Source organism: Myotis myotis, unplaced genomic scaffold, assembly GCF_014108235.1.
Source record: "Myotis myotis isolate mMyoMyo1 unplaced genomic scaffold, mMyoMyo1.p scaffold_m19_p_10, whole genome shotgun sequence".
Classification (NCBI taxonomy): Eukaryota; Metazoa; Chordata; class Mammalia; order Chiroptera; family Vespertilionidae; genus Myotis; species Myotis myotis.
Genome location: NW_023416314.1, coordinates 46,941,497 through 46,957,813, shown reverse-complemented (window position 1 = coordinate 46,957,813; position 16,317 = coordinate 46,941,497). Strand labels below are relative to the sequence as shown.

Genomic DNA, 16,317 nt, shown 5'->3' with positions numbered 1-16,317 from the left:
GATATACACTCATAAAGGACCACTAACTGCACACAAAATGAGAATTTTAAAATAGGCCAGGACAAGAACTTTATAAAACTTCCAGTTTACGGCATCAAGTAATTAGTTGGATATGTGTTTTACTGTTTTATGTAGTGCAGTTTTTTTTAACTTGTTTTGCATCTGCAGTAGTACATAAATATTAGCTACATGGTATAATTTGTCTGACAGTTTTCTTAAAAGTAAAGGGGTAAATGAGAGCACTTGGACTTCCTTATAAAATAATATGAGATTTTTATTTGTCCTTTACCAGTATTTCATTGCCCAAAATGGAAACAAATCGGTTTTTAAATCCTAACAGGAGAACATCCCAACTATAGGAATTGCCATTGTAAATCATGTAAGATCTACACCCTTTATATTTCTGCAGAGAGTTAATTTCACTAACCGGCAAATTTATTCTACATGGATGATATCTGTACTCTCTGCTAATTGTGCATAAAGGGATGTTTTTGTTGTTGCTATAGGAATGAAGTAAAATCTTGTGATCATCTTACTCTTAAAGAATCAAAACATAAACAACTCGTTTAGATTATTATGAGAAAATGAGGGTCCCAACCCAAAGCATAAAAATCATACTCTTTCCCCCATCCTGTCTGGTTTGTTTGTGCATTTTTAAGTCAACTTTACAATGATAAATTCTCATCATAGTAAAATTTGCCCTTTTTAAATGTACTGTTCTATGGGTTTTGACAAATGAGTGAAGTATACAACCACCACCACCACAGTGAGAACATGGACTATTTATTTTACTCCAAAAATTTCCCTAATGTGCCCTTATAGTCATGTTCTCCCACCACCCCAAACTCTTGGCAACTGATATGATTTCTGTCTGTGTACTTTTCCCTCTTCCATAATGTCATTATGTAGTTTTTTGAGTTTGATTTCTTTCACTTAGCATAATGCATTTTAGATTCACCCATGTCACTACTTAAATCTGTTGTTAATTCCTTTTTATTGTTGAGTAGCATGCCATTGCAAGAGTGTACCAAAGTTTTATTTTATATGTTGACCAACTGAAGGACAGTTTTGGAAATTATGAATAAAACCACCCTAAACATTTGCATAGGTTTTTGTATGTACTAGAACATAATTTTTCACTTCTCTTAAGTAAGTATTTAGGAGTAGCATACTGGTAACAGAACATTAACTCTATAAGAACTAAGCGCCAAAACAGTGTGGCTCAGTGGTTGAGCATCAACCTATGAATCAGGAGGTCATGGTTCAATTCCCGGTCAGGGCACATGCCCGGGTTGCAGGCTAGATCCCCAGTGTGGGGCATACAGGAGGCAGTTGACCAATGATTCTCTCTCATCATTGATGTTTCTATCTCTCTCTCCCTCTCCCTCTCCCTTCCTTTTTGAAATCAAAGAAGAACTAAGATACTTCCCTGGTGTCTCTATCATTTTGCATTTCCTCCAGCAATATATGACAGTTTCATTTGCTCCCTATCTTCAGCAACACTTTGTATCCTTAGTTTTTTGTTTTTAGCCATTCAAATAGGTGTGTGGTGGTATCTTATTATGGTTTTAATTTGCATGTCAATAGGTGAGTGAGAATATAGGTCTCTTAGCTAGTCACTATATGCTTCCTGATTACTTATAAAAATAGTACTTGTCTTAGTCTTGGCTGATGTGGTGGTTATAGTGTCAATCCTCGAACTGGAGGGTCTTGAGTTTGATTCCAGTCAGGGGCACATACCTGGGTTGCAGATGCAATCCCCGTCCCCATCAGGGTGTGTGTGGGAGGCAACCAATCAATGTGTCTCTCACATCAAAGTTTCTTTCCTTCTCTCTCTTTCTCTCTCTCTCTCCCCTTTCTCTGTCTCTTCTCCTCCCCCTCTCCTTTCCTCTCTTTGAGAATTAATGGAAAAAACATCCTCAGATGAGGATTAACAGCAACAACAAAAATAGTACTTGTATTAGAATATGAAGCTTCCAGCTATAATCATGAGTTAGAACAGTGCTTCTCAACAAGGATAATCCCTTCCCCCCAGAAATTTGGCATTTTTGGTTGTCACAACTGGAGAGGGTGTACTAGAGGTTGAGAAACCCTGTATTAGGCAACAGCACATTAAATATTCAAGTCATACACCAAATTTATTTGTATTAAGGATGAGACATTAATTCAATTAGATGATCATTGAAAGGCCTATGACAGGGGTGGGCAATCTTTTCGTGAGCGCTTGCCAAAACCAGCAAAATCTCTGACTCAAAATTCTTCTGTGTGCCAACCCTAATTTTTTGAGAACAAGAACATGTTACTCCTACTTGATATCTCTTAAGGTGTATGTATGTGAAGAACCTTGAAGAAATAATAAAATTCATTCGAGCGACAAAAACATGGTATATGATGATGAAAGATACATTTATTTTGTAATGTATACATGTACACTGATAGTCCAACAGAAAACTTTATGACTCCGTTTGATATTATCAGTGGGACTTTTGCTGCTGCATCACTGATGACAGAGATTTTACATCAGGTTTATATTTCGTGACCTTCAGAGATATGCACGAGCTACTACTTTCATCCATCAGGCTACTCCTATTACGAGACTTAACAAAATTCATCACTGAGAACAAAGATTCACAAGCGTATGTGGATGAAACCAAAACAGTGGTCGGATCTAGGAAGGCAGGGAGAGTTAAGGCAGAGACATAGAAATTGCTCTTCCCCTCTCTCGTCAATCCATGTCTATGGTCTTTAAAATAACTTGTTATGTAAAATTATTTATTTATCTAAGATGCACCAACACTGAATTTATCTGAAAAATAAAAAAGTCGATATTAAGAAAAAATTGTAAATGGAAGATTATAAGAGAGGGTTTCGCATGCCAGCAAAAGTTACTGGCATGCCATGTTTGGCACCCATGCCAGGGGTTGCCCACCCCGGGCCTATGAACATGAGAAATTTAGAATGTTTCATTCCATCAATACTGTGTTCACAGCCAGGCAACTCTAAAATGTTTAGTTACATTTTGTCAGTGTTAACTTAGTCCAGTGATAGTGTTGGTTTCAGTGGTATTTAAAAGGATTTGTGTAACTTGCTACCCTACATAGCTCTAGGTACAACTGGTGCATATTAAATAATTACTAAATGACTAAATTAATATGGAAAACTTGGTAACCTCTAACAAGGTTACATTGATTTGTCATTCACTGCTGAGACCAATGTGTAGGAGGAAATTTTCCCCCCAATGCAGTAGTTGCCTACTTTGAATTTCCAGTAGGGGTTGGGGTTTTTTGTTTTGCTTTGCTTTGCTGTGCTTTTATTTGAAATAGTCTCAGCCTCGTTTTCTTTAGGCCCTAGGCATATTCTCATTTAGCTTGACAAGAAAAGAGAAAAATCCATGTTTCCATACCAGATGGTATGTATGTCATTTTTCAAGTCTGAGAAAATCGTACTTCCCATTACTATCATATACCCTTACAGCAGGATTATGGAAACATTCCTTGAAAATCATTATCCAACTTCAAAATTCCCTCTAAGCGGTGGTGCATTTTGCCAGCTTTCTTGGGCAGTTCATCATGGATGCTTTGGACAAAATTGTTACCGTGTTCACTATATATGCTCAGTTGTGTAACTCCTTGATTATTTACTTTGCATTTGCATTTCCCTGCAATTAAAACTGACAACTTGGCTGCTTTTTTGTTCTATTGGAAAATAATGAATTTCATTGTTTCAACACAAAATTAGGCTGCAGTTTTTAATGAGCTCAGTAATCTTCAAGGGACTTGCCCACTTGCATTTGGAGTTTTGAGTAAGAGCAGATGTTTCTAATATGTAGCGTTCAATGACCCTTAAACTTCCCATCATTTCTGCTGTCTTCTCAGAAGTCCTAATGTGACAAAGCCGGGCATAAGGTGGTGAATATAGTCCTTTATATTTACCACACTGACCATTAGGGGGCAGCAATGCACAGACACAGCAGCCAGAGAACCAAAACATGCTAGATTTGGGGGCATGAGCCTTTTTTAAATCTTTTAAGCAAATTGAATATATTATAATTCAGTAACTTTAACCCATTGCCTGAATTTTTATGTAGACTGTCTATTCAATTACAGGATAGCCTCATCTTTGAACTTTGCTTTAAAACATGCTTGTTATTCTGAATTGTGTATGGATTTGTTTTATAATATTTCAAATTGCTTATGAGAAAAAAAACACTATTAATGACTAAAAGCAATAGCTTTTCTTTAATTAGTGATTTCTATTTAAACTGCTTTTTAGTACTATTTTTATTGCTGCTAGAATACAAGTAGCTGGTGATATGTGAATTTTGGGGAAAAGATTTTAGAGGCCTAGTGTCATGCCAGAGAATATGCAGTGAATAAATATTTATTCAAATGAATGTGTCCTAGACTTTCAGAATTATTCTGGGGAAGTGTGTATGTGTGTGTATGTGCACATGCATGTGTTCGTTCTAAAAGCTTTTCTTTGACAACTCATTCTATCCTCACAAGAACCTTATGAAGTAGGTACCATATTATTATCTTCATTACAGATGAGGGAACTAAAATAAACTGCACTGCATCACAGTGCTAAACTGGGATTTGACCCAGGTGGTCCAACATCAGAGACCATGAATTAAAAGTACTTCTTATACTCCCTCTCTCATTGAATTGTCCAGTCTTTCCCTCTGAATTATAGTGCCTCCTATCTCTATCATGTTTTCACATATAGTCCTATTTCTGGGCTCTCTATTCCATTAGTTTTTTAAGCCCTTTATTAATACCAGTCGACATACTATGTTATTAAAGATTTAAGAGTTTTGATATCCAGAAAGTTTTATTTCCCCACTTACTCTTCTTCAGAATAGCCTTGACTATTTTTGGATCTTAGTTCTGCCTTATAAAGTTTAGTATGAACTTAGCACATTATAGAATTTTGAGCAATATGTGTATCCTTTTTTTAACCCACCTTAAGTCATTTTTGGAGCAAGGTAGAAGCACATATAGGAAAAGAGAAAAAGATAAAATATAGCTAGAAAATCTGACATTACTAAGATTTCTACTTTAATTTTTTCATGTTTCAAACTTTGTTGAAATGAATATTACATCATGGAAAATATATTTAAAGTCTTAATTTTTATTATAAAAAAAGTGTCAATAGTAACAAAAGTAGTGAAGACTATATTTTAAATAATTCTGATTTAAACTTTAAAATGCATGTGAATTACCTCCCCATCCTGAAAAAAGTATCTTCCCAAGGGATTTTAGAAAATTTATATGTATAACTTTTGAAAACATACCTTAGACTTGGGCCTAAAGAACAGAGAAAAACAAATATGCTATTTGAAAAGGGGCATTTTATAAACTATAGTCCAGTGATGTTGGTGTTAATCCAGGAATAATTTTAGAACAGGAATATGTCACCATATAGTTTGGAAAGTGGTGATCATGAAGTCTTGGCGTAGGAATTTATGTATTTATTCTTCCCTGTCCTTGTTAATGACATAAGGTGGGGAATACAAAGTGTGGGTGAGGGCTGCTCTGGCCAGAACAAGTTTTCTATCTAATTTCAACTTCTCAGGAACCTTTTAAAAGAAGCATGAGTGTGTACCTGAGGCAGAGTTACTTATCCAGTATTACATAGTGAGCAGAGCAAAAAAGGGGACCGAGGCTTTGTGACACTTTAAAGGAATATTATCTCCATTGTATTGCTGAGATGTGCTTCCTACATCATCTGCTGTGGCCCAACCTTTCTTTTTTCTGGGTCTGGGCCAAATAACCAAAAAGAATTGTGGGGAGCAACTCTAATACACGATGGCAATGGCCATTTTAACTAAATGTCAGAAAATGCATAGGGTAGTGATGACCTTAATCTACAACATGAATAATATAGGTTCTTTTGGGGGAGAAGGAATTTTCTGGTTACAAAGGATAATAAATGCTAGAATTCGTCTCAAAATGGTTGTAAAGCAGCCTCCCCTAGAGAACTTGATAAAGAGGTGGATTTCACTCTGCCTGTAGTATTTGAAATATAATCCTACTTATCTAGGTGACTGGATCAAAATCCATGACACATTTAATTTAATTATGACAATCCTAATATGTGCTCAACATTGTATCCCGTTTGTTAGGATACAGTAGGAGGTAGCTTAGGATGCCTGCTACATGCCAGGCAATCTCTAGATGGAGAGGATAAAAAAAGTTTTTTTAATTGACTGAAAAGTCTGCCCTTGTGGAGCTTCATGTTACTGAGAGAAGGATAGACAGTCAAGTTAAATAAGATTTAGAGTATGTGAGAAGGTGGATAGGTGCTAAGGAGGAAAATATAATAAGGGGCTAGGGTGTGTGTTGGGGAGATAAAGTTACATAGAGTGGCCAAGAAAGGTGGCATTTGAGGAAAGAAATGCAGAAAGGGAGAGAGGGTTCAGTAAATTGGTGGGGGAACAGGCATTCCGAAGAGGTGGGAGTTAAATGCAAAGGCCTTGGGTCAGGATCAAGAAGGCCTGAATGTCAAGCAGAATGAAGGAAGAGACAGTAGTAGGACATGGTCGCATAGAAAAGTCAGATCTTGTGGGGCCTTGTAAATTATTGTGGAAACTTTGGGTTTTACTCTGAGTGAGATAAAGAGCTATTTGATCGAATAGAGTGGTTGGTGGTGATTTAACTTTGGTTCATTCTGCCTGTGGTGTTAAGAATGGAGCAGCCGAGGGAGCAATGGTGGGAGCAGAGAGGCCCGTGAGGAGAGGTGGTTCTGTAGTAGAGGAGAGATGTTGGCTTGACCCAAGGTGTTGGAAAGTGGTCAGATTTAGACATGCTTAAAGGCAGCGTCCAGAGGTTTGCAGAGGAATGGATAATTGGGTGTTACAGAAAGGCATTAAGGTGACTCAGCTTTTCACCTGAGTAATTGGAAAAATAAACATGCCATATACGGAAGAGGTGAGACTGCAGAAAACAGATTTGGAAAGGTGGAGATTAACTGCTCCATTTTGGACATATAAGATGATATTTAAATCCAGATGGAAATACTTATATTGAATATATGGGCATGGAGTTCAAGAGAAAGCTCAGGTGGAGATAAAAATCTGTGAGTTCTTGGTGTTTTTGTGGCTTAAAGATATGAAGCTGGAAATTATCACCAAGGAAGTAAGTGTAAATAGAAGAGAAGCCCAAGGTCTGAGCCCTGGGATAGTCACATAGTTAAGAGATTAGGGAGATAAAAAATAAAGACATAGCAAGAAGACCTAGAAATCAAGTGAAAACATGTTCATGAAAGGGGAAGGAGGGGGGTCAGCTGTTTCTGATGCTGCTAAAGTAAGCCTCTGGGGCTCTGTTCTATGGCATGTATCTGAGTGTACAGGTACTCATCTGACTGCAGCTTGTTCCCTCTCAGCTCCCACTCCCTTCCTGACAATCTGCATAATCTTACCTGTGTTTGATATTGCAGGAGAACCCAAACCCTCATATGGCATTTCAAAAAGTTCCACGCCCCACAGAAGGATCCCACTTGCGAGTTCATATTCTTCCTTTCCCAAAGATTAATGAAACCCGGGTACAGGAATTGATACAGGAGAATCTTGCTAAGAACCAGAATGCACCTCCTGCTTCACGACTGGACAAGAAGTGTGTTGTGCCAGCAGGTCCACCTGTTGGTATGTATTTCTCTGTGTGTTTAAAAGTAACTTCTTATCAAGACAGAAGACACAAAAACTCAAGTAACCGGAATCAGAGCATTCCCAACACCCAGAAGTACTGTTCCATTCACTGCCTCTCACAAAGGGTAGCCATTCATCTAACTGCCACTACTATAGAATCCTTTTTTAAAATAGCTGTATCAAGATATAATTCACATACATAAAACTCACCCATTTAACGTGTACAGTTTAGTGGCTTTTAGTATATTCACAGAGTCATACAACCATTTTCTCTAACTTCAGAACATTTTCATTATCTCATATAGATGTACCCATGCCCATTAGCAGGGTATAATTTTCCCCTAAAAATCACTCCTTCCCTAGCTTTAGGCAATAATCTACTTCCTGTCTTTATAGATTTGCCTATTCTGTACATTTTATATAAATGGAGTTCTATAGCATGTGATCTTTTTTGTGACTGGCTTCTTTCATTTATCATAATATTTTCAGTTTATCCACATCACATGTGTCAGTGCTTCACTGTTTTTATGGCTGAATATTATTCCATTCTATGGCTATACAGATGCTCCTGGACTTACAAATGGGATTACATCCTGAAAAATCCATCTTAAGTTTAAAATATCATAAGCTAAAAATGCCTTTAAGCCCTGGCCAGTGTGGCTCAGTTGGTTGGGTGTTATTCCATACACTGAAAGGTTGCCAGTTCAATTCCTAGTCAGGGCACATGCCTGGTTGTGGACTTGATCTCTGAGACGTGATGTTCAGGAGGCAGCCTGTTGATGTTTCACCCTCGCATTGACATTTCTCCCTCTCCCTCTCCCTCTCCCTCTCCTTGCCTCTCTTTCTCTCTAAAAAATCAATAAAAAATCTTTTTTAAAAATGCATTTAATACCCCTAGCCTATTGACCATCATATTAACCTAGCCTACCTTAAACATGCTGAGAAACACAGCATCCAAAAACCACTGGCAACAGAGTACCCTGTAGAGTATTGGTTGTTTACCCTCATGATCACTGTGGCTCACTGCCACTACCCAGCATTGGGAGAGAGTATCCTACCACACATAGCTAGCTTGGGAACGGTAAAAATTCAGAATTTGAAGTACAGTTTCTACTGAATGCTCACTGCTTTTGCACCATCATCAAGTTGAAAACCATAACTTGAACCATTGTCCTAAGTTGAGGACCATCTGTATGTCACATTTTGTTATTTATTCATCAGTTGATGGATATTTGATTATTTCTCCTTTTGCTACTATTAGTAATGCTGCTGTGAGCATTCATGTGTATGTTTTTGTGTGGACATATCTCTTCAGTTCTCTTAGGTATATACCTAGGTGTGGAATTGTTTCATATAAGTCTGTGTTCAACGTTTTGAAGAACTGCCAGATTGTGTTCCAAAACAGCTGTCCCATTTAACATTCCCACCAGCAATGTATGGGTGTTCCAGTTTCTCCACATTCGCTAATGATGCAGAGCATCTTTTCATTTGCTTATTGGCCATTATTATATCTTCTCTGGGCAAATGTCTGTTCAGATCCTTGGCCCATTTTTTAATTGGGCTATTTGTCTTTTTATTACTGAGTTAAGTGTTCTCTGTATATTCTTTATACAAGTCCTTTATCAGATACATGATTTGCAAATATTCTTTCCCATTCTGAGAATCTAATTTTGGGGGGCATGTGGTTTTTCTTTGGTAATATCATAGAAATATCAACTCTTTTGTTCATTAGTAATTCTCTTACAGTAGCTATTTTTGTCATGATCTTGTATCCCAAACACATATCAGTTTGTTTACAATTAAAGTTAAAATAGATGTTTACTTTTGCTTACTGTGATTTTTACTATGAAATATTAATTGATTTGCATGAGTTAAGTGTATCATTGGAATCTTTCCTGTGAAATTATCCTTAATAAGCCATTGACTAGCCTGACACTTTAAAACGTGAAAATATAATCAAAATAATGAAATGGAATACCTTCTCTGCCATGTAACAAGGGAAACAAATAATTCTAAGTGTCAATCATGAAAACAGTTAGTCATATAAGCTTAAACCAGTACTCTTCCCCTTGCTTTTGTAATTGCCAGGGGAGTTTAATTTACTTGTTTTCTTTATATTCCTTTACTAGTTTCGATAATGGATAAGGTGAAAACAGTTTTCAACAGTGCACAGAGATTGGAAGTTGTTAGAAACTGCATCTCATTCATATTTGAAAATAAAACATTGGAGACTGAAAAGGTAATAAAATGCTATCTTTGCCACGTGTAATTCATCATTTCCCTTTCAGATTTACATGTTTAACTTGCTAACTGACCTCTCTAATTTCATCCTTTTTCTTTATCAAGTGTTTTGATGAATAGTGTCTAGGACAGCCTTGGGCAAACTACGACCCACGGGCCGGATTCGGCCCGTTTGAAATGAATAAAACTAAAAAAAAAAAAAGACTGTACCCTTTTATGTAATGATGTTTACTTTGAATTTATATTAGTTCACACAAACACTCCATCCATGCTTTTGTTCCGGCCCTCCGGTCCAGTTTAAGAACCCATTGTGGCCCTCGAGTCAAAAAGTTTGCCCACCCCTGGAGACTGTAAAATCTTAGCCAAGCCTAATTACATGGCTACCAGACAAATATTGAAAGTCATTGTTTCCCTCAAACTTTTAACATTGTTCACTAAATCCTATTTTGGCATATTACCTAGGAACTTAACATTTTAATTTTTCAATTACAGTTCACACACAATATTACATTAGTTTCAGGTGTAAAACATAGTGATTAGACATTTCTGTAACTTACAAAGTGATTACCCTGATAAGTCTATTATCCATCTGACACCATACATGATTAACATTTTAAATATAATTATATTTCTGGCAAAGAATCCGGTTGGATAAGTGGTATTCAACTTAAATGTGCCTCGTTAAAGCAGATTTTCTTGCCTTCTTTAATAAAACACGCTAAACATAATGTAACCTTTTCTTAGTGATTCATCGTAGTTCTGAACATCTGTTACAAAGGGCTAGTAAAGCAGGTAAGGTTTTGACCATTACAACAAATGACCCCACGCCTCTTTCTGTTTTGAGGTTGTTTAGTTTCCCTTTTTTCCTATGGCTAAAGTGTTAGACTTTCTTTTGTTCTCTTGCTTCCAGCTGTCCCATCCTGTTTCTTATACCTGCCTCTAAAAATCCCATGCCCTCCTACTCTCAGGCTTCTTCCCTTCTTATTTGCTCCTTTATTCATAAAGCTATTCTTATTTTATGTGAAGTATATTTACTAGGCTTTGCGTGGTGAACTGGCAGAGGCATTCTAATGAGTAGTGAAATGATGATTTTTAATGAATAAACCTAAAGATATCTATTTGTTGCTCTGAGTCTTTTCTCTTTTTTTTATTATGATGTTGTATTGAGAAGAGATTGTAGAATTTTCCAGTCATAAATTAAAACTAGTGATTAAATTGCTGCCCAGTTTAAAAGTAGCAAATCACCTGTATTTCTTGTCATTTTAATTTTCCTTTTTATTCTTGCTATGGAGACATGGCCGGTTATTGAAAGAAGTGATCTGGTGACTAGAGTTTTGATGAGTTTTTTTAAGTGTAGTTCATGTTTGTGTTTTAATTACACATAAACTAATTCTGCTTATTTTTCATGCTTATACATAAAAATAACTAAAAATCCTGTATTTTATAGTTGTCCTCAGTAGTGAAGCTGCTCTTTTCCAGGAGTTTAATTTCTGATAACTGTTAAGTGTCTTACAGGATGCACTTGAACTTTCAGTGAGATTACAATTTATTTTCCCAGTGGTGCCTGTCGTTCACGTCTGCCTCTCTTGTCCTCAGACCCTTCCTGCCGCATTGAGAGCCCTTAAAGGAAAGGCAGCAAGACAGTGTCTCACTGACGAGCTGGGTTTGCATGTCCAGCAAAACCGGGCAATACTAGACCATCAGCAGTTTGACTACATAATAAGGATGATGAACTGTACTCTGCAGGTAACTTTTAGTCTTTTCAGATTATTTTTCTTACTTGTGAATACTTTTCTTTTTCCCAGAAATTCAGTAATTGCCGATAAATCAAGTCTTGAGCCTTCCACAGCTTATAGGATGAAGAGCCAATATCCACCCCATTTCTGACAGAAACTCTCATTTATTACTTGGCATAAATATTGAGAGTCTTTTATTCTTTGTTTTCTCTTGAAAAACAAAAACAAAAAACAAAAAACAAAACACTAGGTTATCTTATTGGTTTTATAAGCAAGCTTTCTGAAACCAAACAGCCATCTTGAAAATATTTGGTTATATTTTACTTGATGTGTATATTCATGCCCTTTTTAGACAGTTTTCAATTATACTATTAAAGCAGAGGGCAATGAATAGTCAATAATCCAAATGATAAATGAATTAGTTAAGTATTTACTAAGCACTTTGTGTGTGTGAAGCACAAAAATGTATTTCTAGTTGGCTTCAAAAGATGTGTATGAATTTACAGAGATAAACTTTCCACAAAATCATAAAGACATAATTATCAGGAGCAAATAATCTGGTTTCCCCATCCTGACTTGCTTGTTAGATAGTCTGTGACATTGGCATCATATTCTTTGCAAGTGATGCAAAACCCTCTCAAACTTTTTCCACAAGCAGGAAAAATGTAATAAATGTAATTAAATATTAAGATTTTAAAGACTAGCTGTGGGACTCAAGACAATCTAAACAAAATGCATGTTAAATTCTGGAAAGTGATAATTGCAGGGCATAATTAATAATAAAATTAAGTATATTAATTAATGGATGAAAGAAGACCTAAAAAATGGAAAGATACATTATGTACATAGACTGGAAGATTCAATATTATAACAATCAGTTTTTCTCAAAAGAAGAGTCACTGCAGTTCCCATCAAAATCCCAACCTTGGCTCAGTGGTTGAGCATTGACCTGTGAAGCTGGAGGTCATGGTTTGATTCCCAATCAGGGCACATTTCCAGGTTGCAAACTCCATCCCCAGTGAGGGGCATGCAGGAGGCAGCCGATCAGTGATTCTTTCATCATTGATGTTTCTATCTGTCTCTCCTTCTCCCTTCCTCTCTGAAATCAATAAAAATATATTAAAAAGAGAAAAATCCCAACCTAAGAGCAAAACCCTAAGAATTACCAATACACTCCTAATAGAACAACAAAGTATGGCAAAATGTCAAACTTTTAGAAACAGATGCAAACTTTTAGCTATAAGATAAGCGAGGCCTGAGAATCTATAAAATCTGCTGATCGTAGTTGATAACACTGCATTATATAATTGAAATTTTCTAAGAGAAGAGAACTTAAATATTTGCACCCCCCAAAAAAAATAAATATGTGAGGTGATAGATGTGTTAATTAACTCAGTTGTGGGAATCCTTTCAGGATGTATACCTGTAGCAAATCACCATGATCAACACCTTAAATATCTTACGATTTTATTTGTCAAGTATACCTTAATAAACTTTTCAATTTTTTTTAATTAGCTTAAGATTGTAGTAATTAAGACAGTGTGTGTGGTACTGGACAATCATAAATGAATTGACCAATAGAACAGAACATAGAGTTCATAAACAGATGTACATGTATATAGAAACATGATTAATGACAAAGTTGACATTTCACATTAGTGGCAAAATGAAAAATTCAGTAAATAATGCCAGAACAATTAAGTGACCATGTACTCATAATATCCGACATATATAAAAAATTTACAGATACCTCACACTATACACTAAAGTCAGTTTCATGTCTATTAAAGACTTAAATATGAAAGCCAACCTATACAATTTTCAAACAGAATAAAGTAGATCTCTTTATGACTTTGGGGTGGGGAGATATTTCTTAAACAAGTCACAAATAGTGTTGATCTTAAAAGAAAAGATTAATAAATGTGACTGTATTAAAATAAAGAACTTTTGTTCATTAAAAAATATCATAAAGAGCCCAGTTGGTGTGGCTCAGTGGTTGAACATCAACTATGAACCAGGAGGTTACAGTTCTTTTCTTGGTCAGGGCACATGCCTGGGTGTGGGCTCGATACCTAGTGTGGGGTGTGCAGGAGGCAGCCAATCAAAGATTCTTTTTCATCATGATGTTTCGATCTCCCTCTCCTTCCTTTCTGAAATCAATAAAAGTATATTTTTTAAACACCAGAAAGAGAGTGAAAATGCAAATCTCAGAGTGAGAGGTGTTTGCACAGCATGTGTCAACGGGTTAGTACCGAGATCATTAAAAATATTCACAAATCAATAGGACATAGACAATTCACATTCTAAATGGGCGAAATCTAAAGAAGTATTTCAGAGAAAAGGAAACCTATTTGGATTATGTATATAAAAAAGATTATCTTAAAAAAAGAAAAGGTGATCTAGGTCAATAATTGGAAAAATGTAAATTAAAACCACAATGTGATAGCCTTTTATAAACTATTTTGTAATAATTTAAAAATCTAATAATATCAAGTATTAATGGAACAAATGGAACATGTAAACTCTGTTGGTTAGAGTGTAAAGTGCTATAATCACTTTAGAAAATGTAATCCTCCAATCTAATAAAAGAGAAACATGGTAATTAGCGTACAACCACTACCCTTCCCATTGGCTAGGGCAATATGCAAATTAACTGCCAGCCAAGATGGCGGCCAGCAGCCAGGCAGCTTAAAGCGAACATGAGGCTTGCTTGCTTCAGTGATGGAGGACTCCAACATTCCCCACCTGCCGCTGCCGGCCTCTGAGCTGCAACTCTAAGCAACTATGTTACAAATATAGAAGCTAAACAAAACCCCAGAAACCTGCTTTAGTCGCCGGGCTTCAGCCAGCAGGATCGCAACATTGTTTCAAATACAGAAGGTAAACAAAGGCCAGAAACCTGCTTTCAGCAGTGGAAGCCTCAGAGCTGGAGACAAGCCTCAGAGCTAAAGCTGGCCCAGAATAAAAAAAGAAAAAGAAAAAAAGGAGCGGTTGGAAGTTTCAGTCACCCGCCAGCCTGAAAAAGGCCTCAGCCCCTCACCCAGACTGGCCAGGCACCCCAGTGGGGACCCCCACCCTGAAGGGTGTGTGACCAGCTGCAAACAGCCATCATCCCCTCACCCAGGCTGGCCAGGCACCCCAGTGGGGACCCCTACCCTGAAGGGTGTGTGACCAGCTACAAACAGCCATCATCCCCTCACCCAGGCTGGCCAGGCACCTATCGGGGACCCCCACCCTGATCCGTGACACCCTTCAGGTCAAACCATCCGGCCCCTACCCGTGCACCAGGCCTCTATCCTATATAGTAAAAGGGTAATATGCCTCCCAGCACTGGGATCAGCGGAGCCGTGAGGCCTCCCGGCACCGGGATCAGCGTGACAGGGGGCAGCGCCCAAACCCCCTGATCGCCCTGCGGCTCTGTGTGTGACAGGGGGCGGGGCCACAACCTCCCTATCTGCCCTGCTCTGTTCGTGACAGGGGAAGGCGCCCCAACCCCCTGATCAGCCCTGCTCTGTGCCTGATAGGGGGGAGCTCCCCAACCCCCTGATCGACCCTGCTCTGTGCGTGACAGGGTACGGAGCCCCAACCCCCCTGATGGGCCCTGCTCTGTGATTGACAGGGGGGAGCTTCCCCACCCCCGGATTGGCCCTGCTCTGTGCATGACAGGGAGTGGTGCCGCAACCTGCCCATCGACCCTGCCTTGAGTGTGACAGGGGGCGGTGCCCCAATTCCCCAATAGGCCCTACCCTGAGCGTGACTGAGGGTGGCATCGCAACTTCCCGATCCACCCTGCTCTGTGCATCACAGGGGTGGCGCCCCAACTCCCCAATCAGCCCTGCTCTGAGCCTGACCAGGGGCTGCACCTAGGGATTGGGCCTGCCCTCTGCCACCCGGGAGCGGGCCTAAGCCAGCAGGTCATTATCTCCCGAGGGGTCCCAGACTGCAAGAGGGCACAGGCCGGGCTGAGGACCCCCCCCTTCCCCCCGAGTGCACAAATTTTTGTGCACCGGACCTCTAGTAAGATATAAGATAACAAGAAACAAGATAGTTTGCCATTTTCCTATGAAGCTGAATATGAATATATTCTGTGGTCAGTGATTCCACTTGTAGAGGAGCTCTTCCCCACATACACTAAGACACATGAACAAAATCATTTATTTTTGGATACAACTCAGATCCCAACCAGCAGTGGAATAGATAAATAAATTATGGCATCTTATTATATTAGAATATTATTTAACTATGAAAATGAATGAATTATACCTACAAGGAACAATGTGTGTGAATCGTAAGATAATTTTGTGCAAAAATTAAAAGGCAATTCAATTATAACATGGTTCCACTGGTATAAAGTTAAAAACATGTAACATCTGGGGATATTTAATTTAGGACTACAATATGTGGTAAAACTGATGTATATGTGTATTAAATCATCACATTATATACCACAATTTTATTTGTCAATTTTGCCTTAACAAAGCTGGGGGGTGGGGAGAAAATCAAGGGAATAATAAACAAGTTATTCAAGAACATTACCTCTGGGGGACAGAAAGGAAGGGCAGTGAGCATAGAGATCTGCAAAGGTAATGGCAATATTCTATTACCTACTTCTTACTAGGTATATGGGAGTTCATTGTATCAGTCTTCTTTATAACTTATACACATTAATGTATAAGGCACTGCTACTAGCTTATT

The 16,317-nt window shown here is 38.0% G+C and overlaps 1 protein-coding gene across 9 annotated transcripts in view; it reads left to right on the top strand.

The window, feature by feature from the left end:
• SBF2 (SET binding factor 2) overlaps positions 1–16,317 on the top strand; it is a 357,871-nt gene that overhangs the window by 198,111 nt on the left and 143,443 nt on the right. For all 9 annotated transcript variants that reach the window (XM_036325356.1, XM_036325358.1, XM_036325355.1 and 6 more), the window contains 3 exons: positions 7,438–7,642; positions 9,775–9,884; positions 11,483–11,632. In XM_036325356.1, coding sequence (XP_036181249.1) covers positions 7,438–7,642; positions 9,775–9,884; positions 11,483–11,632 — 465 coding nt within the window. The remainder of the gene's footprint in view (positions 1–7,437; positions 7,643–9,774; positions 9,885–11,482; positions 11,633–16,317) is intronic.